Source organism: Lagenorhynchus albirostris, chromosome 1 (genome assembly GCF_949774975.1).
Source record: "Lagenorhynchus albirostris chromosome 1, mLagAlb1.1, whole genome shotgun sequence".
In the NCBI taxonomy this organism is placed as follows: domain Eukaryota; kingdom Metazoa; phylum Chordata; class Mammalia; order Artiodactyla; family Delphinidae; genus Lagenorhynchus; species Lagenorhynchus albirostris.
In genome coordinates this window covers 163,574,554-163,601,112 of record NC_083095.1, presented here as the reverse complement: position 1 = coordinate 163,601,112, position 26,559 = coordinate 163,574,554, and the positions used below count along the sequence as shown (strand labels likewise).

The window sequence follows — 26,559 nt, the reverse complement described above, 5'->3', positions numbered from 1 at the left end:
TTAAGGGGGCAGAAAGAGAGGGGCGGGGAACCAGTCAGAAGCGCCTGTGTGGTTCAGGTATGATCTAGGAAGAGAACAAAGAGGCTGAAGAGGAGGAGAATGGTTGGAGGAAGTGCCGTTAGCCAGGAATGGGGCGGCAGGGAGAGATTATGAATTCGATTGAGGACACCGGACTCAATACAGCATACACCAGCAGAGCGCCTCCCGGGTGCCAGCCACTGGCATTAGGGCCTCAAGAGACTCGGACAGAGCAGAGAGAAAGAGCCATAAAGAAAACAACTTGCAACATAATACCATTCAGTAGTGCAGTAAGTCCCCTACGTACGAACGAGTTCCATCCTGAGAGCGCGTTCATAAGTCCAATTTGTTTGTAAGTCCAACAAAGTTAGCCTAGATACCCAACTACCACGACTGGCTATATACCACTGCTTTTACGCTTGCTTCCGGACATGCTGGGCTTGAAGTAAAGACACTGTAGGACTGTACTCTAAACAGTACTGTAAAGAGCACAAAAGCGCAACCACTTGTAGAGGATGCACGCACGTGACCATGTACACCAGATACGTGAACTAACTTACGTGACTGGACATGTGAACGCACGTTCACATCTTTGAGAGTTTGCAACTTGAAGGTTCGTGTGTAGGGGACTTACTGTACAGTGACAGAACCTGATGGTATAAGGTATGGAGGGAATGACCAGCAGGCTGGAGGGGGCTTCCTGGAGGACGTCTGAACTGAGTTGGAAGGCTCGAGAATTCAGACACTCTAAACAGGGAAATCATTTCAGGTAGAGTTCCCAGCACAGGCAAAGCAGAGAGGCACGTGACTATATTGTGTGCCCTAGGAACTTAGCTGCTGCAGGAAGGTCAAGTTTAGGAGGGGTGGATATGATGGGAGATGGGCCTGGAGGAGGAGGCAGAAAGCACATGAGGCTTACACTGATGCGTTGATGACAAGAAGCCAGTGGAAGGTTGAGAGCAGGGAAAAGACATCATCATTCTTAGGACAGACTTGGGGGAGGGAGGACAGGGTGTGAGAAGCAGAGCCTGGAGGCAGAGAGGTGAGTTATGCTGCTGCTGAAAATCAGACTAGACATAATGAGGGCATGGAGGTGGAGAGACAGCGAGGGCTTCTGGAGATATTTAAGCAAGTACTCAAGAATGACTCCTGATTTTCTGCCATGGGGACCGGTGGAACCACCCCTACCAGGACAGGGAACACGGAGGCACACCAGTAGACTGGGGATAAGGGTAGGTGGTGGGGTCAGACAACGAATTCTGCTTTAGACACTGAGTTTCTGTAATACGGGAGGACCTGTCATGGGATGTCTCCTGAGGACAGCTCCATTGGAACAGTGGGGGTGGAAGCCCGGCCACAGTGGGTTGAGGAATAGACAAGCAGTGAGGGGGGCCTCAAGAGTAAATACTCTTTCAGAAAGTGTGGCTGAGAATTCTGGAAATGAGAAGGAAGTAACTAAAAGGGAATGCAGGGTCACGGAAGGACTTTTTAGTGCAGAATCCTTAAGTATATTTAAACGCAGAGAGAAAAGCTTGTAGAGAGGGAAAGGCTGAAAACATAGAAGAGGGAAGGATAAGCAGGAGAGAGAGGCCTCAGGAAGGGTCAGGGACATGGGTGAGGCTAACAGTCTTGAACAGAGGGACACCTGTGTCCCTAAGACTAGAAATAAAAATGGATGGCGAGGGGGGAAGTAGGGGCGGGAGGGAAGCTGAGCATTCATTCCTGATGGTCTCTCTTTTCTTAGTAAAGTAGGACTGGGATAACTGTGGAGGCTTGAAAAGAAATGGGGAAGCAGGAAAGGTGTCCGATTTGATGGATGAGGAAGAAGGATGATTTTGGTTGTAGAAAAACTGAATGTGATACTTTGTCTCTCGGATGGCTGGTTGCAGTGTTAAGGCCAAGGACTAGGAAATAAACTTGAGAACCCAGAGCTGCTTGCTATGAGGGCAGATGGGCTCTCTGATTGAGAGAAGAGAGCTCCATGGGTGCTTAGGTCGGAATGAAGGCAGAAGGAGGCGGGCGGGAAGGCTGAACAGCGTCTGGCGGCACAGAGCAAGGATGGAGAAGGTAACTGTGACAAACACGACCCAGGTCGTCAGTGACGTTCAAAGCAATTTCTCTCCAATTGAGAGGAATACAAGTTGTAACTTTCCAAATATAGTTGCGACCTGCCGGAGTCATCTCTTGGATCTGATATAAGGCAGATTATGTTCTCCCTCGTTCAAAACCCTCTGATGATTCTGACCTTACTCTGAGTCAGGCTACACCAGCCTCCATACTCTGCAGGCATGCTCCCGCCTCAGGGTCTTTGCACTCAGGGTCTTGCTGTCCCCTCTGCCCTTCCCTCCTCTTCATCCAGGTTCTGGTGACATATCATCTTATCCCAGACACCCTTCATTGCCTCTCTCCTTACTGTGCTTTTTCTTCACTGCATTTACCAACGCATGACATATATTTATTTGCTTAATTGTTTTTGCCTATTTCACTCCACTAGAGCATTAGCTTCTTGAAAGCAGAGACTTGATCTGTTTTGTTCACTGCTGTATCCCAGTGCCTAGAATTAGGGGGTCAATCAATACCTGAATGAATAGGAATCACTGAATAGAATTCTATCTCTAACATAAGAACAAGAAAGCAACTTTCCTTATCTAAGAAACAGCTCCTTCAAGATTCTCGGGGGTGGGGACAAGGGGTTTAAAGTACCGTAGCCCCCTTCTGAAATGTAGGCCTTCGGGGCCTCCATCACTCCTTTGTCTGAGGATTGAGCCAAAATGAGCCCTTGAGAAGAATCTCAGCCCTATCTGTGGGGACATCCTACACCTCTAGGGGTGCTGGTCTTCTCTCCAGTCACGTGTCCTGGCTGGCTTTTTGAATTTCCGATCATCTCGGCTCAGCGGGCTGTTAATTACATGCGTTTATATTTAACTAGCCAAAAAGAATGCCTGCACTCCAGCTACTAAGTATGGAGTGCCCTGAACTCACTGCAGTTAGATACCCAGAAAAGGCTTTACTGGGGAGAATGATAAATAGGATGGCCTGATGTAGATTTAGTTCCTCTGCAGACCCTCTGAAATGCGTGCTTGTACTCAGCTAGATCAGGCAAGGGTCCTGATTTCAAGCCACATGATCTTGGCCCCGGAAAGAGCTGCCGCTTCTGAGCGGGTTTTGGTTCCAAGCCCGCGGGGCAGCCCTGAGGGATGCTGTGGTCAACAGCCCCAGGTGGCTGCCCTGGTGCTCTCCGGACACCGCCTGTGTGTCCCAAGGGCTCGGTCCTCTCTGCCAAGACCCGCGTGAGAATCGCCCAGCGTCTGTGTCACTCAAGTGATGGCACTGATGGGCTCTGTCTTTGCGTCTTCACAGTGTCTGTCAACGTGTGGGCTTCCTTAACTGTCGTCTCCGTGTTCTTCCTTGGTCCCAATTTCCTCAAGAACATCTTAATCTTTTAGTACTACACATATTTTTGAAAACTGTCTCAAATCTTTCAGGGAGTAAAGTTGTATACTCCTAAATACGTTAATTAACTGTTCCATAGAAATTCTTTTTATATTGCAAATTTTCCTATTTATGCATCTTCCATTAATTTAAAAAATTGTGGTAAAACATACATACATAAAATTTATCCCTTTTAAGTGTATGGTTCTGTGGCATTCAGTACATTTGTACAAACTCCCTTAGTTAACTTCTGTGTCAGCAAGTTGCCAGGGGCCCACAGCTGCCAAAGGTGCGAGGCTGGTGGGCCCCTCTCAATGCGGGCATGCTTCTGCTTCTACCCGTGGAGTTGTGTGTTTACTGAGAGTCAGCTGTGTTATTCTCTAATGTATTTATGGCGGTTTTATTTGTTATTGCAATTATGTAATATAATTACTTTAAATGATATATGAGTACCAAAAGGGAGCTGTTGTTTTGTGAAAATTCAGTTTTCAACATGTATAACAAGTGAAATTTCTCAAGAGTTCTCTGATGAAGCAGTAAGACTTTCCTTTTGGGAAAACCTTCAGGATGCCCTCCGAGCCAAGAACTGAAAGAACATTACTTACCTGCCACCTCTGACATCACAGGATCGAGGGCGCCCTGACAGGGACTGGATCTGGGGAGAGACACAGAAAGCTGGGCTTACTCACTGTCAAGCCAAATTCAAGTTTTTAAAAAGCATCTTTGCAGGTATCCTGGGACTCTAGTCAGTGCCAATGAGAGTCAGCACATATAAACAGCATCCCCACAAGGCAGACATTTAAGCTTTTTTTTTTTTTTCCGGTACGCGGGCCTCTCACTGTTGTGGCCTCTCCCGTTGCGGAGCACAGGATCCGGATGCGCAGGCTCAGCGGCCATGGCTCACGGGCCCAGCCGCTCCGCGGCATGTGGGCTCTTCCCAGACCGGGGCATGAACCCGCGTCCCCTGCATCGGCAGGCAGACCCTCAACCACTGCGCCACCAGGGAAGCCCGCCATTTAAGCTTTGACTAGACTTTTCCAGGCATAACGGAGGCATAATATTAACAAATTTTCTTAATTTGATGCTTTCTTAATTTATCTTCTAGATGAATATTATTTTCTTATAAAAGGCCAATGTTTTTCATACAGAGCTTTTAAATAAACATTCATTTTCCAGTTGGCCTGAGAGGAAAAGAAGAAAAGAGAAAAATAAAACAGGATGAAAAAAGAGGAAATTAATGTCAGAAGAAAAAAAATATTTCAACTAGAATCTAAATTCCAGGATGGGGGCGATTTTCATTTTGTTTATTGCTGTATCCCTGCACCCAGGATGCCTGGCAACAGGTGCTATACATATATATATATATAAAATGAATGAACCTATTGACTCAACTCTTCACCCAGAAATGATTTATGGAGAACTGCAAATCCATAAGAACTAAGAGAGATGAGGGGAATTCCCTGGCGGTCCAGTGGTCAGGACTCGGCGCTTTCACTACCATGGTCCTGGGTTCAACCCCTGGTCAGGGAATTAAGATCCTGCAAGCCGTGTGGTGTGGCAAAAAAAGAACTAAAAGAGGAGACGAACACCTCTTCCCAGAGAGAGCACATCTTCCCTGGTATTTGGGGAAGAGTGGATGCCACTGCCCCCTTTGTGGGGAAGATACAGTTGTCCTCTGATAAAAGCCTCCAAAACCACCTGGGCCTCCATAGCCAAAGACAGTGGGCTGCTTCTCCTATGTTTAAGTATGTGAATTTTAAATCTCTTTTATTCCCCAAAAGACTAAACATCAAAACATCTTGCTTTTACAAAAGACCATTCAAGCCCACCCTAATGCTAATGATGACTTTGGTAGACTTGGCAGAAGAAACTGGAACTGACTAAAGGAAGCCTGAACAGGTGGCGATGGTCAAGCACGAGACCATACAAGCAACTGCAACAGCACATCTCAGGGCCAGGGCAGACACACTGTTTTCTTTCAAAGGCAACAGCTTCTCTATGGGAAGAAAGGCCAACTCAGGTACTGCTGGGACCTCCCTCTCTTCCACAGCAGGTGAGTTTACAGAGAGAGCCATGGTGGAGACAGGGACAAGTACTAGAAGGCTCTTAGAAACCATTTAACAGAGCACTTCCTTTCTGACTTCTGGAGGACTCGGGTCAAATGGCCTTGATTAAAGAAAGTAGTATCTGGTAAACCAGCAATTCTGGACAGAAGCTGGTGACTGGAAGGCAGTGTTGGCTACAAAACAGAAAAATCTGCCTGTGACTTGTAACCAGGTTTCAGTGCTTCTTGTAATACAAATGAGATGTGAAGGACCAACAGGTTTTTCTGAATGAGTAAATTCAGAAAATTAGGAAGGCAAGAGATCGCTGTACTAATTCATCAACAATGATAATTTTTATTTGAACCATCATTCCCTAGTACATTCTTCCTGTCTCTGTCCCCAGACATCCGCTCTGCCTTTTTTCCCAATTCCTCTTGTTTTCTCCTCAGCAGAATTTGACGATGACCTCTGAAGTACAAATATTCAGTGACAACAAACATAGCTGTCCACCCACCTCCTTGGTCTCCCACAGCTGTTTTGGCAGTGGCTTGGGAATGTTTAGCAGATTCTCTTCCTTCAGTGGGCTGGGGAAAGACACAACTAAAAGGGAGAAGAAGCACATTCACTGTGTTAGAAGGAAGCCATCCCACCTTTGGCCGAACCAATTATCTTTGTAAAAATGATTGATTTAACACATATTTATTGCCTGTCTACTAGGGAAGGTGTTTTGAGCGTTACCATGGGTGTGGCATAGGTGAGTAAGACATGGATTCAGCCCTTGAGGACTTTATACTCTAGTCAGGGGAAAGGACAAAATGTGAATACCCATGTCCGGAAGGAGAAGCCGGGGGAGGCCGACAAGAGCGAAGGCTCAGTGCTGCTCAAGGGTAGACCAGGAAGAGCCCACGCTGGCCTCTGGGGCTCGGCACTGAGGCGAGCCCTTTAGGGACACAGGAAATGAACATCCCCAGAGAGGGAGGAATAAGAACAAAGGCCTAGAGAGAGAGGAAGTGGTGGACGACTACTGAGCAGAGCTGCTCTTTTCAACTGGAGTGTAGGGAAAGTAAAGGAGAAGGGTAGGAAGGTCGAGGCCAGATCAGGAAGGGCCCTCAAACTTGGCAAGGAGAGGATGGAAGAAAAGGGATGAGGAGAGATCCACAAAAATCCAGGAGAGAGGAAATGAGGAAGATAACAAAGAGAGAAGAGGAATATTACATGGAAGACATGGTGGCAGTAAAGCTACCTGGTCATAAGCTGGGAGTGGGGGATAAAGAGGAATTGAGAACCCAGAGGACTAAGGCTGGGCAGCTGAAGGGCCCTCTCCTGGCTCTTAAAGCCTGTAAAACAGCCTGGCTTTGTACCAAGGGACCAATCCAGGGCTTTCTGCCAGGTAAAACAGGAGTGCTGAGCCATAAAAAAGGGAAAACTTCTTGTTCTCAGAGAGAGACAAGAAGACAAAGGGCCAACCCTCAGGAATTAAGGGATCTGATGTTAGGAAGGGGATTCATTAGAGAGACGGGTGACGCTCAGAACTACGAGTGCTGTTAGGTTCTGGTGACCATGTAAGCTCCAGGGTGACTGTCATGACTGTCCTGTCTTAGCCCCACACAGGATGACAGACCCCAGAGAGAAGCCACTTCAAACAGACTGAAATTTCAGAGTAGATTCTGAGAATGAGGCAATGCTCTTTACAGGTGACCTACTCAGCACCATCACAACAGCAGTCATTTCTGCTCAAATATTCCAGGCTTTATCAATGATCCCAGGTGTGTCTTAATTCTGATCGTCAAACCACTCTCTTTGGAAAAGCTTATTTTGTCAACCTTCTTGTTTTCTTCCTTTTCTTGGCTTCCTTGTTAACTTGTCTAACTGTCAACGTAAACTGCTTCAGAAATGTAAGTTCCATGATGGCAGGGCCTTTATTTTGTGCACTGGTGGGCAGTGCTTAAAATAGTACCTGGTAAACACTGGCCCTACAGCCCTCTCTCAACAAACTGGAGGATAGGAATAATAGGTTTGAGAGCCTTTATAAAGCCATACAATGACTCAAGAATTAAAAAATGTTTCTGTAATGTACTGCTAGATGATAGGAAAAGTTTCAAGGGCTGAGTGAGGTAGCTTCATGACTCAAGGCTACTTCTTGTAAGAGTTTGGTCACAGGAGTATGGCTGGAGTGTATTCCAGCACCGCAAAGGGGATTGTTTCCTTAGAGTAGTTCACTGTTTTTAGTCTCTTCATATCCAAGATTGGTTGGGAATTCTTCAGAGAAGTCATTGGGGGAATGCAAACAACCTTGAAGCCATTTCTTTATCTCTGTCCTAGTGGATTAGATATTTATTGCTGTTTCAACTTTTCATGGTTTGACTCATGGCCTAAAATGGCTTGCCCAGAAACGAGTATATAAGATGATGAAAGAGAATTGTGCCTCTGGCGCAAGATGCTCCTCATTTATCATATTCCCCACGAGTCCTGACCGCTGCGATACATAAACCTAATTTAGTTGTTCACTTCTAGATTATGAAAACTAAATTCCAGATTATAAAATTTTAGGGAAAAGAAAACAGTGCCTGGTACTGAATGAATAAATGAACTGTGTCAGACCCTCATTTGTCAATGGCTTCGAGAGTCATTTAGTAGATCTCCAACATTACCTTTTTTTAAAAAAATTTATTTTATTTATTTATTTTTGGCTGCATTGGGTCTTCGTTGCTGCACGTGGGCTTTCTCTAGCTGCGGCGAGCAGGGGCTACTCTTTGTTGCGATGCATGGGCTTCTCATTGCAGTGGCCTCTCTCATCGCGCAGCACAGGCTCTAGGCACGCAGGCTTCAGTAGTTGTGGCACGTGGGCTCAGTAGTTGTGGCTTGCGGGCTCTAGAGTGCAGGCTCAGTAGTTGTGGTGCACAGGCTTAGTTGCTCCACGGCATGTGGGATCTTCCCGGACCAGGGCTTGAACCCGTGTCCCCTGCATTGGCAGGTGGATTCCCAACTACTGCGGCACCAGGGAAGCCCTCCAACGTTACTTTTTTTTTTTTTTTTTCCCCAACGTTACTTTAATCAGCTTTATGAAACTCATTATCTTCTGCAAGATTTGCAATTTCATTCTGCAATCAGTTTGCATTTTCCTCACATTATTTATATCTGTCAATTACTGACTCACAAAACTTTCTAAACAGGCAGAGAAAGACAGCTGAGGAAGGAAGGATATTGGAACAACTAATGGCTTAAGTGACCAATTTATTAATATTTTCACGTGATTACAACTTTTGCTTCCCTGCACAACCTTGTGACTGTGGGACTGTGGGACTCAGATGATGAGGAGCCTTGTAATCTAACCACACATTTCCTTTTTCGTGGCCTTGATCATGGCTAGCCTTAATTTTATAGAGCATCTCAGAAAATTAAACCCATCAGCAGTTGTCAGCATTTTGGGAAGTCCTGAAAACATGAGTATTAACTAGTTCAGATGTTGAAAGAAGGTTATGAATACTAAAGTCAGTATCTCACTCAGCACAGGTAGGTGAAATCAGTTCATACCTTCCCCGTGTACGTCGTTCTCACCATCACAGAAACCTAGTGGGAAAGAAAAAAAAAACACTTTTATGTGGTGCTTTCACCTTTATTTATTCATGAATTAGTAAGTCTTTCTGATTCAAAATAGAATTTCGAAAATTCCAAGGCAATTTCGGTACACTGATGGTCAAATCAGTGTACATTAGCATTTATAATAAAATTAAAATAGATATGGCTAATTTAAGTCTCAAGTTGGTGCCTATCTACTTTTATTTAAAATTATCTCCATCTTAAAATTTTTTACTGCCTCTGTCCTGAAAGAAGAACAATTTACAAAGTCTGAGAACCTCTAACCAAATCACAAAGAAAAGAAGTATATAGATTGAAACTCTCTTCCAAATGCTTTATTGTGGGGGGAAGGGGAGGTAACTAAAAAAGTCTACATCACTGTTTCACACTCACCATGCGTGTCTAGAGAAACAAACTGGAAGTTCCATGCTGTGTACTGTTATTTATATTTCTTACAAACAGTCATTTTAAAAAGAAACTTGGGACTTCCCTGGTGGTCCAGTGGTTAAGAATCCACCTTCCAATGTAGGGGACGCAGGTTTGATCCCTGGTCGGGGAACTAAGGTCCCACATGCCGTGGGGCATCTAAGCCCGAGCGCCGCAGCTACTGTGCACGGGAGCCAGAACTAGAGACTGTGTGCTGCAAACTACAGGGCCCATGTGCTCTGAAGCCCACGTGCCACAACGAAGATCCCACATGCCACAACTAAGACACCCCAATGCAGCCAAAAATTAAATAAATAAATATTTTTTTAAAAGAAACTTATCTGGAGTCTCAGTCAATTTAAATCGTATATATGATAGCTATTCACAAAGTTTTAAAAATCTGACTTGTAAGGAATTCTGATCCATAAAATATATTGCAGATGACAAGTAGAGTATATCCTATTGCTCTAAGCTAAAACCAAAGAATCGTGCCAAGAATGTAATACGTTAGCATTCTCTGTGGAGCAATCAAATATACCATATGAGTTTTCAGTTAAGATCAGGACAAATTTTTAAGTTTTAAGCCTTTAAATATAACTTACTTCAGGTTTAAATATGTTTCTGAATAAGCTTAACCTATAAGTTAACCTGATTAGTCTATAAAACTTAAGCCAAATGTCTAATAACCATACACTGAACATAATTAAGTTCCTGCACTGACTGCTAGGTGTGGCCAGACGATACAGTGTAGGTGAGAAGATAGAACACGGAAGCAAATTCTATAACACAGGCAGAAGATATAAAATTTTAGCGGCACCCTGGGGCTGGAAAATCCTGAGAATCCCCAGAAGCACTAAAATTAAAAATTAAGAACACTCATAAAGACAGCATTTCTCTCAGGCCCACAGAACAGAATCCAAGTTAGTGATTTAAAACTCTGTTTAGTGCACATAAAGACTATTTGGGTAAGTTTGCTAAAATGCAAGTTCGTGGGCCCAAACTGCACAGATTTTGGTTCAGAAGCTGTGAGAATGGGCCCGGGAATCTACATTTTAAACAATCAGCTCAGAGGACTTTACTGCAGATGGTCTCTTAGAGAGACTTGGACTAGGCTGTAGCTTAGTCATGATCTAACACGCCTACTAAAGACAGGCAGTGTGAACAGAACACTAGGAGACAGGTGCGGAGAGACGGAAGGTGTGGCTCTACGATCAGCACATCAGAAGGAGGGGGAGAAGCTTCTGATTCCTGGTTTGGTTTTCCTGGGACCCTCATATTGGGAACTTAACCACTGAGATCACTTAAAAAGTGACAATTCTATTACAGATAAAAAACGAAGTTTGACACAGCAATCTGGTATAGTATGTTGAAGCATCTCTTTATCATTAAGGCACCAGTCACTCTGGGTTTAATAAATAAGGCCAGTTTTCCATTTAAGTAGTAAGTCTGACCTGTCCCTGGAACAGACTCAACTGATGGCTACCTTGTGGAACTGCCTGAGTGGGGAGCAGACACCCCACATAATATCCTCTCAGACTGGGACAGAAAGAAAGCCTCGTGGAGGAGGTGGCACCTGAGTTAGCCACTGAAGGACAATGACGGGGATGATAATAACAAGAGCCACTGTGACTGCTCTCTTATTACGTGCCAGGCACTTACATGGATGATCTCAGGTCATCCCCACAGCAACCCCATGAGGCAGGGGCTATTATCACCCCCAAGATCACACGCTAGGAAGTCTGAAGCAGAACTCCGGCCTGTGTGCCTTCAGAATGTCCAACTTGCTTCACCTGGAGGAGTTTAGACACTCAGGAATGAGGATGAAGGGGATGCCCCAGTGTAAAGACAGGAGGAGAAGGAAGAGGGGGAGGGTACAGCAGGGGCAGAGAATGGTGTAGTCTTGCTGGAGCTCAGGATGGGAGGAAGGGGAGATGAGGCTGGACTGAAGGTGTCTGTGAGTAATCTGGCTTGATGCAGGGAATAGAAGGTTTTGGTTAGAGAAGTGACATGATTATAGCTAAGCTTTAGAGAGACTGTTCTTGCAGCAGTGTGAGATGGATTGAAAGGAGAAAGCCTAAAGGCAGGGAGACCAAGTGGAAAAACCACTGTAATAGTCCAGGCAAGAAGGAAAGAAGTAGGGTATTTATTGCCAGTGAGGACAGAAAAGAGGCGGCAGACCTGAGATACCCTGCAGGGAGAAGGAACACGGCCGGGCTACTGAATGGGTGTGAGGGGTATGGGAATGAGAGTAATTTAAAGACAACTAACTCCTGGTTTAGAGTTTAGGTAACTAGAAGGATGGTGGTGGCAATAACTGATATGTCAGCATCAAGCTAACGTATAACCAAAATATCCACGGCTGGATTTTTACTACTGGATAAAAAATATCATATGATACAACTATAAAGAAAGGGATAAAAATAAAAAGGAACGAGTTGTGACTGGATATCTAGAAACAGAGGAAACTCATATCAGTTCCACAGGGGATGGAACAGCCATGACCAAGGCTGCATCTGTGTTCCAAGAAACCTCGAAGTCTCAGAGCCACTGAGGGCTGACACAGTGTAACGGAGACCATGTTCCCTCTCCCTACTCCCATGCCTGACGAATCTAAAATAACTCCTAGCACAGCCTTGATTTGCTGAATAGAGGCAGAGGCAGGGGGTAGATCCCTTAACCAGCGTGTGTCCTTTAAGAAGCCTCTGGCTTCAGCCTCCCCATTCTGGGCCCTCCTGTCATCCGGGTGACACTCTTGCCCCGCTTTAGATCTGGGATGCTTTTGCCATCCCCCTCTTCCTCCTATCCGTGCAGTCAAGCTTCTTTCAGGGTTACTTGCATTTTAAACGTTAAATGAAATTGAGTTATTTGTAGTGAGGTGGATGGACCTAGAGTCTGTCATACAGAGTGAAGTAAGTCAGAAAGAGAAAAACAAATACCGTATGCTAACACATATACATGGAATCTAAGAAAAAAAAAAAAAGGTCATGAAGAACCTAGGAGCAAGATGGGAATAAAGACACAGACCTGTTAGAGAATGGACTTGAGGATACGGGGAGGGGGAAGGGTAAGCTGGGACAAAGTGAGAGAGTGGCATGGACATATATACACTACCAAACGTAAAATAGATAGCTAGTGGGAAGCAGCCGCATAGCACAAGGAGATCAGCTCAGTGCTTTGTGACCACCTAGAGGGGTGGGATAGGGAGGGTGGGAGGGAGGGAGATGCAAGAGGGAAGAGATATGGTAACATATGTATATGTATAACTGATTCACTTTGTTATAAAGCAGAAACTAACACACCATTGTAAAGCAATTCTACTCCAATAAAGATGTTTAAAAAAAAAAAAGTTAACTGCGCTGGTCAAAGGTTTTGCCTCTGGCAAGGTCACTGAGGTGGGAGGCAGGCCTCTTTTCCTGGGGAGGAGCTCAGGGCTGTAGTTCTCAAAGCTGGTAACACTCAGCATCTACCGCTCTGGGTGCAAAGACGACAACCCTCATGCCCTCTTCTGCCCGTAGCTCTAGACTGCCCCCTGAAAGGACAGGGACCACCGCAGCCCCCTCCTCCACTCGCTGGTGAGGAGTGGAGGGGAGATAGGGACAGTCCCTAGGCTATGGGACAGGGAAACGGGGCAAGTGTCACAGAGTGCCCTCATGCTTACCCATTGGGGGTGTGTGTGTGTGTGTGGGGGGGTGTGCCTGTGAAACAATAATTAAACTGCACATGCTGCCAGGGAAATGATCAATATTTCTCTTTATAAATTCTGGATAATTAAACAAGAAGAGAGAAATTATAAAAATCTTGTTTGGATGTATAAAGGTTTATTTCTAGAATTTACATCAACTGCTTACCATGGATGCCTAATTGCCGTGCAACCCAATAACCATTATGAAAATTACTAACTACGTATCAGTCTAATGGCTTTGTTTTCTTGGGACACAAACCTCTGCTCATGAATGTATCATAGTTTATTGTTTATGTAGTTAAGCTGTGAGCAGATGCTCCCTTATCATCTGCTCATTAAAAAAAAGCAAATAAATAATGGGAACATTAACTGAGGTTACATCATTATGCTCAGGAAAGATTCCCAGGGAAAGAGCAGTTATTGCTTCTGCTATGGAGCCTAATTCTGGGCTTCAATTATATTTTCCCATCACTTTTTAAATCTTTACTTTATTTGGTTGGTCCTATAATAAGAAATACCTTTTGGAAAGCTAGCCGATATTTTTAAAGTCCAAAAGGAAAGAAAATGAAAAACTTTAATGAATGACAGGGGGAAAAGTACATGAAACTATTTAAAACAGCTTCCACCAACAAATATAATTCTCCAGAAATAATTCCTATCCCTGGAGACTTGAATAATATTTTAAACACACTGGCTTTCCCATGTAAACACATCCATATTTGGATGTGTTTCTGAGTTCTGCTATACTTGCAAGGCAACTTTGCAGAAGGAGGCACACAGTTCAGACATCCAAGCTGGAGGTCGGCCCACCTTCCACGGTTGAGAGATATTGGGGCCCAACGGTTTGTAACTGCTGATGTGAAAAGGAGTGACCCAGGAATTCTGCTCCAGGATTTCTTTCTTTCTGCTTTTTGTATTGCTCTGTCTACTAGGATCAACACTGACATTCTTCTGCTTTTCTTATTCATCCTCACTCACACCTTCTGACATTTCTCACCTCTTCCCTCAGAGGCTACATCACTCTTGGCATAAATATTTCACTCAATCACTTTCTTTATAGTTTTGTGTTTTTTTTTTTTCTCTCTGCATGCAGGCCTCAAGATCTTGTTACCTTGTTCTCTGTAGGCCTTTGGCCCTTTCTAGAGAAGCGGAAACTTTAAACAGAGGGTGACACGAATGAAGGAATGTCAGAAGCAGAAATGCAGCTCTTTTTGGGGAGTTCCAGGTTAAAGCCTATCAGTCTGGTTCCCTCCCAATCCGGGGAGACTAAGCGCTTGCTGCACCTTGTTTAGGCTTATACATGCCTATAGTCTACCTATAACCCTACCTATCTGGAAGCTAAACTACTCCATCTTCCCATATATCCTACCTCTCTAAGTGGTAAGCAGTGGACCCATATCCAATTCCAACATAACTGCCAGCTTTACTCTCATATCCCCATGTGTGGAAACAGCTAGACGGTCCTAACCAATTCTATAAGAGCTCATACTTGACAAACTGTTCAGGTAAATGTAGCATCTCTGAATTTCACCAAGGGAACAAATGCAGCATTATTACAACAATATAGGGATTATTAAATCCCATCCCTACTATATGCAAGGACTTAAGACCTGGAATATTCTCCTCAGAAGGAAAAGAGACTATTTAGGGTTTAAACTACCTAAAAAGTAAAGAAAACTAGAAAAGCTAGCATTATCTTGGCCAAAGATTTATTTAATCCCATTTCAAGACCAAACACACAGCCCTATTTATGGACAAGAGTCAGTGTGCATAAGGAATGGATAGTTCAGGACCATTGTTCCTACTAGATTATAAACTCCAGAAAGGCAGGCTTGGTCTTTGTCTTAGTGAACCAGACTTGGTTCACATGCAGGTTAGATTCAGCAACTAGAGTATGCTCTGTACACATAAGCCACTGAGTACTTTCTCCACACTCTCCCTCACTGAGGACTCCTCTGTGCCAGGCACTGTGCGGAAGGTAAGACCATAAGACGCTGACTGTAAGAAACCTCCAGGGAGCAGAAGGAGAGAAGCACATTCACGAGAAAGGCAGTCAAGTGACACAGGTGCCGAGATGGCCATCTATAGGTAGGAGCTTTGGGATGTTAGAAGGACATGGGGAGCTCTGGGCTGGCAAAGGGAGGAAGGTCAAGGATGGCTCCACAGATGTGGGGACAAAGCTGAGGGCCCTGGTCAGGTGAGCCAGGAGTAAGTTAAGAGAGGAAGAGATGGGAAGAGGATGGAACATTAATAGAAACCGAAGTAGTTCACCCACTTGTGGGGAGGGCCTGGTGAGTGAGGAGAGAAGGGAGAGAGGTGGGCAAGGGCCAGATCCTGGAGTCTGCGTCATTCCAAACTGAGAGATTTGGACTCTCTCTGGGAGGTGAGGGGGTGGCACTGAGATTTTAAGCAGGAGAGGAATATGATCAGATGTGGGTTCATTCTGGAAGCAGACAGCATGAATCTTTTCCCCACTCCTGGTCCCCGCTGGCCTCTCTCCACCCCTTTACTCACTCTGGCCCCAGGGAGGTGGAATGATGACCTGCAGCAAAGAGGGGAACAAGTGAGCGGGGGTGGGGGGGGTGGGGGGGGTGTGCCGGCTCCACTCTGGCTCGCGCTCCTCCTGGCCAGGGGCGCACCTTCCCTCGGAGAGCAGCCTCCCTGCCGGCCCTGCCCTGCAGTCTGACCTCGATGCTCCTGCGGGGGGCGCCCTGGGCCAGTGCTGCTGGCCACTGGGGGAGTCAGTCTCCCTCTGGGGTTCAGTCTTAACAGCCACAGACCCACAGAGAGAAGTCACTTCCTCTTGTCAGGAAGAAAGGTGGTATTTACCTCCACCCATCACTTCTACTTTTATTTCTCAGTTTGTCCAGATTCTGGATGGGAAAAAAGGACTTTCAGAGAACCCAACATAAAACTGGATTGGGAGGACATAAGACTGGAAATAAGGAGACCAGTTAGCAAGTTGTTATGAGTCCCTATAAAAATGATGAGGGCCTGAAAATGGAAGAGTGTGGAGTAGAGGAAGCTGGAGGGTCAAGAGATGCCAAGAAGAGACAATTTGCAAAGGAAGAGGCAGGAGAGAAGCTCCATTCTTATTTCATTGTGAGCACACACACATCTCCCCTGCCAGGAGTTTTCCCCTGAGGACCACGAATCGGGGAAATGCACTTGCGGTTTAAGCTTTTCTCTCTCCCGGTTCCCATAGGACAGAATGAGAAGGCACAGATGCTGTTAGCATCGGGCCTGCATGTCTTACCCATGTATGAGGCAGGCCAGGCCGACTGGCCCCCTCCTCCATAGGGGTCCTGGGGCTTGGTGCTCAGAGCACTCGTGTGAAGAGCAGAGTCAGAATTGGTCCTAATGGGGGGAGGAGAGAGTCTGGCTGAAAATCCATTTTTCCTTAGTGAAAATGCAATGTTCTTTGCTGAAAATTACCAACAGGAAAGAAGGCAAGAATAACAGATTTGCAATCATCCATAAAATGAGGGGTCTGGACCTACCTGAAGTCCCTTAGATCAGTAACAGCCTCTGAGGATGGCCCATACCCAAAAGACTATAATTTGTACTTGTATGATCTTTTCCTTTGAAGCTAATGGCATAATGATCTGGTTCAACAAGGCAGACCCTGGATTCACGGCTTCCTCTAAGAAACTTCCCAGTTTTCCTCACAACTCAGAAGATCGCTGTGATCAGTATATTCTCTGTGGCTGCACTAGCTTTTCCCCATCTGAGAATAACTCCTCCTATACGAAGGATCACCGATAGCAGTGACTCTCAAACCCTTCCAGGGAGAATGCAAGGTCAAGACAACTTTCAAAATAACGCTAATGTGTCCTTTGCCCTTTCACTCTCGCTCTCATGAGCACAGTAGTTTTCCAGCAGCCTTGTGACCTGTGATGTCACCGCAGGCTGAATGCACAAGCAGAGAATCGAGCTATCTTCAAGAGATTTGTAAAAGGTACAACAATGCCACTCTTCTCAGTAAATTTTTTTTGTTTCAGAAAATATAACTGTGCTTCTTAAAAAAAGATATTTATCGACATGTAATGAGTTTATTATTGTTATTTTATTTCTAAATGCATTTAATAAGTATCTTCTATAAATCTCTCAATTTAATTTCCAATATCAATAGCGAAATACAAACAAATATACTCACACAAACAAACACTGAGGGCCTCAGTGGCTTTTAAGATTGCAAAGGAGTCTTAAGACAAACATTTTGGGAACCGTTGAACTATAGCAAATTTCTGGAATTCTCCCAGACAGCTCCAATTTATATTTAGCTTCGACTCTAAGAGATATTAGTTACTTATCTCATCCAAGGGTCAAACTGTCTGCCATAAAAAGAACTTGTGAGAGACCTGAAATTAATCTAAAATGCTTCTTTGTGGGCTGTTCCAGGTGATGGCCTCCTGTGGCCACCAAGCCATGTGGCTTGACTGTGCACCATGGCTGTGTTGTGTTCAGACAAAGGGAGAGGCGGTTCAGAACCTACATGAAAAACAGGAAGAGTGTGGACTCTGGGATCAGAGAGCCCTGGGTTCAGATTCTAGCTCCTTTACAGATTCAAAAAGACTCAGGAGAATATCAATCAAATGCAGAGAGACAACTGGGAAAATCTGAATACAGACTGGGTATTAAATAATGTTAGAAATTACTGTTAATTTTGTTAAGTGTAATAATGGCATTGTGGTTATGTTTTTTTAAAAAAGGTTCCTATCAGGCTTATACTGTTAGATATATTTACAGGTGAAATACTTTATCTGGCCGGTGCTGGGATGGGGGTGTGGGGGACGGCGGGGTAGAAATAGAAGCTGAAGGATGGGCACACGGAATTCTTATAACTATTTTCCTTTCCAACTCTTTTTTGTATATGTTAAAATTTTGCACTAATTTTTTTTTTTTTAATCCCAGTTCCATCACATATTAGCTAAGTGGCCTTGGAAAAGTCGTTTATAACCTCTTAGAACAGAAAATACTACTCATTCTTGTAGAATGTTATCAGGATCAAAAAAAAATGACCTGTGTAGAACACTTACCACTGGGGTCCAGCTCAAAGTGATCATTTAATAGCTAATGTATATTGAATACTTACGATTCCCAAGTTCCTTATGTATCTTATTTAATCCTCACAACCACCCCTTGATATTGGCACTGTTATCTCCCTTTTCCAGATGAGTAAACTGAGGCATAGGGAAGCTACATAACTTGCTCAAGGTCACAGATTAAGAGAGGCAGACCCTGTTATCCACTCAGACCTCATGTTCTCACACTGCTGCAGTGTCCTGAGCAGACGTTCACGACCTGGTGGGAGATTTGGGTTCCTTTTTTTTTTTTAAACACTTCATATAAACACAACTGATATAAACGTACTCTGGCAAATGGATGATATATTAGAAAACATCAGGACAATCAAGGCGACTGGCTTAAAGTTTATTTCTACTAGAAAACAAGCCATGTACCTGTTAAGTGCAGATGTTAGCCTGAACCCAGGGTGCTTCTCTTCCTTCCAAGGAGGCTGCTGCCTTTAAAAACCAGAATAACATAAAAAGAAAAAGAAGTTCAATATACGGGAAGCAAAGGAGAACCTCCGGCCTGGGTTTGAGAACTGGCTCCTCTATTAACCCAGCTGCAAGGCTGACCTCTCCAGTTCCTGTGATTTCTGATTTCCATGATTAAAACTATCACAAATCCATGGGAACAGCAGGAGCAAATGAGATAGCTGGGCACATAACAAGGTTTTTTTGTTTTTTTTTTTAAAAGGTCCAACAAGCACCTTTGAATGCCTTTTGAAATGTTTCAAATCTATGACCAGTTCCTCTCTGGGGATGTGAGGTCTTACTCCAGATGTGTGAAAAACTACCCCTTGTCACATACCCCGAGTGCGTGGAGTGTGTGCATGCGGGTGCCTGGCCGGACTGGAAGCAGAAATGCTGCAACCCCACACAGACTCCCATGAAGAGGAATATAACTGTTACAGTAGCCCAGTTTATGAAACTATGAATTTGACTAATCTTCCCGCTCTGGAAAGCCTAAGACAATTTTTCTTGAATACAAATTTTTAGAATCTCAATTTGGAGGTATCTTTTTATGATTTAAAACAAAATATTGTGCTTATCCTACAACCGTGGATCCCAAGATTCTTAAGCGCTGCTGAAAACCTACTTGAGGTAGGGGCCAGCTGTCACTCATCTTCATATCGATCTTTTCCAGGTCCTGACTACATTATCCACAGGAAGTGCTGCCACTGTTTGCCCCGAGAATGGACGGAGAATAGATCTCAACCGAGAGAGCTAAATTTTCTCAATACATACATTTCAAATGCCTCTTAAATCTGACTAGGTGATCTGAAAATGATACCATGCATCCACCGGATGTAACAATCTTTTCAGTTAATTTTATATTCTGTCACCCTCAGCATTCAAAAACACTCAACTTTTTGGTATATATTCTCTATATACAAAAATACTCAGAGAGACCCTTGGTCAAATCCACTATGCAAATTAGTTTTAGGAGCTTACTAAAGTCTTATGTTTCTTTCAGTAGCTTACCAAGACACGTTATATATTCAAATATAAGAATAAAAAATCAGAGTAGTATGTTGGTAATTGTATTCCAAATGTGTTTCTATTTGGTCTTTAAAATGAAGATCTAGATTGATTTAAATAACTTAATTTTAGACTTTCATATAAGTCTATGATTATACATGGAAAGACTTAAGTTTTATAAGAGAAAACAAGAGCCTGTGCTTTAGATTAGAAATTTCTAAAACAACATTCAAGGTGGATACAATAAAGCGAAACCATCCAAAAATGGTTAGCACATGCCCCTCCTATCTTTGAAAATAAGGCTTGCTTACCTTGGCCAACTCTCATCCAGGGGCTGCGAGGCGTAATTAGCTCCAAATGTACTACCATCAAAGTAGAATTTTCAATAAAGGAAAAATATAATGAATGGAAAGTTGAAGCAGAACTAAGAGGCTGGAATCGTGGGGAGTTCAACAACTTTTTTGGTTCTTATCTTTATCTCTACACCCGACATCTCTTCCTCCATGCTTTGTCTTATCAACTTCCTCTGGAAAAATCTATTCTATCTTCTAACCAGTGCCATCTCTGCATGATTCACATGGGGTGTTTCTTTTTTTTTTTTTCTGCCTGCCCAACATCTTTTACTTTCAAGAACTGCTTCCACCCCGATCCGAAACCTGGTAAGGCTGTCATTCTGTGTGGGCCTGCCTGCCCCACAAAATGTACACAGACCCAATATTTCCAGTCAAGGTAACTTATCCCCCTGTGACTGGTTCAGGGATGGGCTCATATACAAACAAGGGGGAAAAGGAGTGCCCCCAGCTGACGTGGTGAGCCCGAGGACCACATGGACCTGGGTTTCCCTCCCTGGAAGTCAATTCAGAGGTAGCCCCTCACAGATGCTGAATCTCGATGCTATTGTACAAACCCCTGGATCTAGCCCCTTGGGCTTCTAGTGACATAAGCCAATAAATTTCCTTTTTTCCAAGTTGAGGGTTTCTGTTTCTTATAACTAAAAGAGAGCGGCATTAGGTTTGTGGAGAAATGTGAACTTCCTTGGGTTGTCAGGGGCCCCGTTTTATAATTTCTGTATTCTTCACTGGGTCTAGCCTGCCTTAGAACATATTCCAGGTGAAATGGAAATATGGAAAAACAAATGTGATGCTACACTATACATGCTGAGCACAGTAGAGCCGTTTTGGTTAATTTAGTTAATTATACATATAGAATAGCCTTCTTAAAACATTTTAAATCATATTATTCTCCTGCTAAAAAATCTTCCATGATTCTGTATAAAGGAAGCCAGGGCTTCTGAGCTAGGGCTCAGAAGGAAATGGGAACCAACGGAGAAGGACCCTATCCTACAGGCAGAATCTGGCATTAGTAAAACATGGGCACTAATGAACTCTTCATGAAATATTTCCTTTGCCAGAAGCATTAAGATCACAAGGTTCACTTCCTGTGTATTAGTTTTGTCATGTCTAGTTACCTTCTTTCTTAATCTGAATCTTAGTCAAGGCAATAAAACAGAGCTATTTTCAAAAGAGAGACCAGACATTTCTTCAACACCAAATATTAGGCTTAATGTATGCAAAGTACAGATGAGAACAGACTGCAGAAGGAGACAGAAGAGGAAAAGGTGATAAAGAAATAAGAAGGCCCTCTGAGAGGAAGCACAGCAGTATCTCAGTTGGCAGAGCCATTAGGGAGAAGGCATTGAGCCTTTCTCTTTCCTGCAGAGTTTGATGAATCTCTGTCCAGAAAAGATAAATTTCAGAAGCAGAAGTTTACCACTTCCCTCAGGACACTGCCACCCTTAAAGTCCTTAAGTCCACTTATCTGGAACCTGTAATACAAATTAGAATGCAGTGGTGTAATAGCAGTGCAATGATCAAACATCGATTATTTCAATGTTGAGGTGTAAGTCAGCATTTTAGCCTTTCTGATGTGTATTAACAACATGGAAATGTAGTAAGTTCCTGAAATTTTAATATGAGTAGGCTGAGGCTTCAAAAGCTAAAAGATGTGACCTCTGAGCTCTCCCAGTTCTCACCATTCACATCTCACTTAATGGATATTCGAAAACCCAACAATTGTTGGCACCAAGAGAACCACTAATGTTAGTAACCACTAATGTCAATAGCTTACAGCTAAATTCAACAGAAGAAAACCTACAAAAGGTTTATTTGTTCTTCTGAAGATTTCAGAAAATTTTGTTCAGGTGGCTTTAATTACTCTACAACACTAATATGTCCTAAAGAACATCCTAAAGACAGAAAAAATACCCTTGTTTACAAACTTGAATTTACCATTGAATTCAACAAACATTTCTAGAGTGCTTGCTAGCTGCCAGCAAACAAACAGAACAGCAGCAGAGGTGACAGGGTTTTTAACAAGCCAGATCAGCTCCTCACCCAGCACTACGTTAGTTAAGCCTAAGTCACAGAACAGTCTCACAGGGACTTCCCTGGCGGTCCAGTGGTTGAGACTTTGCCTTCTGGCGCAGGGGGTGCAGGTTCGATCCCTGGTTGGGGAGCCGGGATCCCACATGCCTCCCGGCCAAGGAGCCAAGGCATGGAATGGAGGCAGTATTGTAGCAAATTCCATGAAGACTTTATAAATGGTCAACATTAAAAAAAGAAATCCAAAAACAAACAATCCCACATTATAATGGGCCTTTTTATTTATCCCCCTGTGCACTCCTCTTCTGGCTCCTCCTCTTCTGCCTTCAACCCTGATGGTCCAGAGTTTCTGTGGCCTCACAGCCTCTCAGCCCACATCTGCTTACATTGATCTCAAAAGGACAGGATGGGAAGAAGGGTCTCAGTATCATGCGTGCCATGTAGAGTGGGAGCAGGGCGAGAGGCTGGGGACTCCGGGCACAGCCACTTTGGGAAGAGTGTCCTGCCTTCCATGCTCACCTTGGTCGGTCCCACCCATGCCTCTGGCTCCATCCATCATCCACAGTCCAGTAACTCATAAATCCATACCTCCAGCTCCCAACAGTTCTCATGAACTTCAGGCTCAAATTTCCAACTGCCTACTCAGCTTCTCCACCAAAAGTACCTCAAATTCTACCTAAAACCCCACTCATCATCTTGCCTCTCGCCTGCTCGTCTTGTTAGGAGTCCATCGTATGTAATGGAGGGTGCCATCCACCCAGGTGCTCCAGGTGGAAATGCCAGTCATCCCGGGCTGCTCTCTCTCCCCAAGTCCCTGCAGTTCTGTAGCGGAGAATCCTTCCCCTCGTGCTCCTGCCTCAGTCCATCGACAAGGGGGCTCCTGCTCCTTCTCAGCTCAGGGAGGGTCAGAGGGAAAGTTCTCACGCACTCTTTCCCAGAGGAAGGGGAGTAGCCCTTCTGCTGATATGACAGGACACCTGCTGGCCCATTTCCCCATGGGTGGGGTCACTGAGCCTCAGAAGCTCCAAACAAGTCCGACCCTGTCTCTTTCTTGTGCTGCCTGCTCGTGGCTGGTGAGCACAGCCGGGTTCTTCTTTTGGCTTCCTGTTCCCATGAGGTAAGGGCACCCGGGGCAGGGCTCAGGAACTGCCTTCTTGAGCAGCCTAGGGGCGACCATGTTCTCTCCTGCCCTCTGCAACTCCGTGCTCCTCCAGGCACAGAGTTTGTGGGGCAGGTTCATGATGGTCCACGCAGCTGGTGGGGTAAGTGAACTCCAGGTCTGGTGGGTTAATAGAACCCACCCACCAAGACAAGTGCCAGGGTCAGATTTAACATATAAAACTGACCACAATTTGGTTCCTTCCTAATTTCTCAACCATGTCTTCACCATCGCTCAACTTCCTCGTCCTTTTACCTCCAACTATGTCCTGCCAGAATACATCTAAAAGTCAAACATGAAGGGAGGTACATGAGTGAGATCTTTTTTGAGTCCCTGTGTGTATGAAAATGTCCTCCTGTTTACCTCAGCACGCGAGTGACAAACAGGCGGCATGTGGGATTTTGAAGTCTGGCTATTTTCCCCTTAAAACTCTAAAAACTAGCATTTCCCTATCCTCCGAGATGGAAATCCTTAATGGGTGGTAGGTAAAAACTGGATTTTATGATCAACTAAGTTTTGGAAACCCTGGGTTAAAGACAAGAAGTTTCTTAACTGCCAGGCTTCTCAGACCCCTAATATAAACTGTGAAGCTTCCAGAAGATACAGAGAACCCGACATTTCTCAAATATAATAGGCAGTGCATTTCAAAGAAACAGTGTTCTATAAACTGACATCCTAAAATTTTCATCTCATTGTATGAAAAGAATCAAAGCAAGGCCTATTCCAAAGAGGAAAGCCATTCCTAACTTTGGCAGGTCTTAAGGCATCTCTTCGTGACTGTTCACCCTAGTTTTCTGGACACAATATACTCTCAAACCTTGTTGGGAATGTAAATCAGAAAATTTCTAAACATTTGTTTTTCTTTCTTCCTAAAAACACATCTCTTTTAGAGGAAGGGGTTTCTTATGATTCTTAGGTGTGTCCCCCTTTTCTTCAATGTATTATCCACAGGTCTGAGATAATATTATATTTGCTGTAAATTTATGTTAATAGCTCAGAAATTCAACAGGATGGTGTTTGGGATACATGTTTGCTGCCTTTGAGGAGTGAGAAGGGCTGCTGAAGACACGAGCAGCTGCAGGAAGGTAGGAGAGCCTCTCCTCCGAGTTCTCAGGCCCAGGCCCCCAGCTGGGGACCAGGCAGTGCCTCTCTGCTGCCCTGAGTACAGCCCTGGGCCAGATCTCAGGTGGGCAGTGCCCTGGTCTCTGCTTGTGGCGGCCCCCATGCCAACCGCAGAGCCCAGAGCCCACTGTGCCAGCCTTCCCTGCTATGGCGGCCGCCCACTGCCCACCACGGGAGGAATGCCCTTGTGCCAGATCTCCACTGCTTGTGGTGCCCACACTGTTAACAATGTTCATTTGAGATCATAGGACTGAACCCTTCTCGAAGTCAGTGTGCGCGTTCTACAATAACACCAAGCCAAGAAACAGCTGGAAGAAGAAAATTCTGAATACATTTCTTCTCTTTGTTCTAGCAAAGATTCAAACCGGTGTTAATACTTCCGAATAATAAAACTTCATTAAGGAAGTAACAGATCGGTGAGAAAGGCAACCATTTTAAGCAAATTACTGCAAAATCAAATGAATGCAGGCCAGGAAAGGAAAGGTGGAATTGCAGCCCTCTTCCCCATCTTCTCCTGAATATATTCATATCTTCGACATAAAATCATCCCACTTTTATATTTTACTAGGAGCTCAAGGTCCCTTGATTCTTCAAAAGAGACTCGCTGTTTATTCATGGGCAGGCCCACGCTAAAGAATTCTTTTGAGTCAGCAGATATCAGTCCCAGGACCCCCGTTAGGTGCTTCAGAGAGACATCTCATGGTTGGTGAATCAGACTTGCACTGTCTGATGAACAACTTTAATTCATCTGTATATTTATTTGGTTCTTGCTTCTCCTGCCCTTAGGAGTTGATCTGCTTTGCTGCTGCTCTCATGAGTTGACCCGTATACACAGTCAAGTTCTAACCTATGACTTATTACCTGAAAAGAGACAGAGTCACCTGAACACACAGCTAAGTCCTCCCTCCGGCACTTTGCACAAGCTGTTCACTCCGCCTGAAACATCTCCTCCCGGCTGTCTTCCTCCCTGCATATCACAACCACCTGAAGTTATTTTCCTTTAATAATTTTTTCTTTTTTCTTTTTTTCACCTGTTTGTTGTCTGTCATCTCCCACAGGACTGTAAACTCAAGTAGGCAGGGACACATCTGTCTCATACACCTCTGAGTCCCCAGTGCTTAGAACAGTACCTTGTACAGAGAAGGGGCTCTGTGAATACCTGTTAAATAAATAAACATGCTATCCCCTCACTTGTTACCTGTACTTCAAGCCTCAGATTTTCCTCTGGGATGCCTTCTCCATCTCCCCAAGACTGGTGCAGGCTGTGCTACTCTGAGCTTGCACAGCCTCTAAGCTGCATCACCTGCAGCTCACCACACTGTGCTGACACCGTTCGCTTGGCCAGCTGCCTCTCCCACTGAACTACAAGCAACTTGAGGGCAGGGACTACGTTATGTTTCCCATGATATCTATAGTGTCTAAATGGTGCCTAACACTAACTGTTAAGTGAATGAACATTTTTCTCCGTTGCTTTTCTTCAATCTCCTCCTCTTCTAGACAGTCCTCTAGTTTAAAAAGCTGTGAGTATATGCATATATTTAGACTATACTTGCTGCAAAAAGGATTTGAAATAGCTATAAATATATCTATATGTATTATAATATTTAGAGAGAACACCTACAAGGGAAAGAGGGAATTGAGAAATTAGAAAAAGATACAATGTTAGTTACATCAAGAAACACTCTTTTACTTGAAAATTCCAAGCAATTTAGACAATGGTTCCAGGTACTACTCCACCCGCACACATGTGAATTAGCTGAAGTACTGCCTGAATTCTCCTTTCCTTTTGCATTCTATGTAAAAGTTACTACACATTCCAGAAAGGAATTTGAGGGGTATTGGTGGTTAAATGGTAGAATTCTCGCCTCCCAGAAAGAAATTGGAAAAATCAGTTATCAACTTCATTTTCCCAGATAATGGTCACATGATACACAAAATTAGAAGTCAAGGTATCTCAGTGGACCAAATGTGGTGTGTCCCTGGGGGTGGAAGAGAGGAGAAGTAAACATTCATTGGGGTCATTACCTCGCCTCACATTGACAGAAAACTGCAAGAAGCCCAAGGGCAAGAGAAGCAGTGGTTTCCTCTGTGCGACCCCCACCCCCACCCCCACCCCCACCCCCCGCAACTCCTCCCAGGGGGTCTCTCTTGAGTGTGGTCCTGGGGA

At 44.3% G+C, this 26,559-nt stretch overlaps 1 protein-coding gene across 12 annotated transcripts in view; it reads right to left on the bottom strand.

Moving 5' to 3' along the window:
• The window catches only part of CRTC3 (CREB regulated transcription coactivator 3), a 103,802-nt gene that overhangs the window by 15,813 nt on the left and 61,430 nt on the right, over positions 1-26,559 (bottom strand). For all 12 annotated transcript variants that reach the window (XR_009542270.1, XR_009542269.1, XR_009542267.1 and 9 more), the window contains exons 4-9: positions 20,042-20,103; positions 18,645-18,707; positions 16,439-16,539; positions 9,030-9,065; positions 6,010-6,095; positions 4,056-4,105 (exon numbers count right to left, since the gene is read on the bottom strand). Coding sequence is in view for 4 of the 12 variants with exons in the window: in XM_060158109.1 (XP_060014092.1) it covers positions 4,056-4,105; positions 6,010-6,095; positions 9,030-9,065; positions 16,439-16,539; positions 18,645-18,707; positions 20,042-20,103 (398 nt within the window). In the remaining 8 variants the exon portion in view is untranslated. The remainder of the gene's footprint in view (positions 1-4,055; positions 4,106-6,009; positions 6,096-9,029; positions 9,066-16,438; positions 16,540-18,644; positions 18,708-20,041; positions 20,104-26,559) is intronic.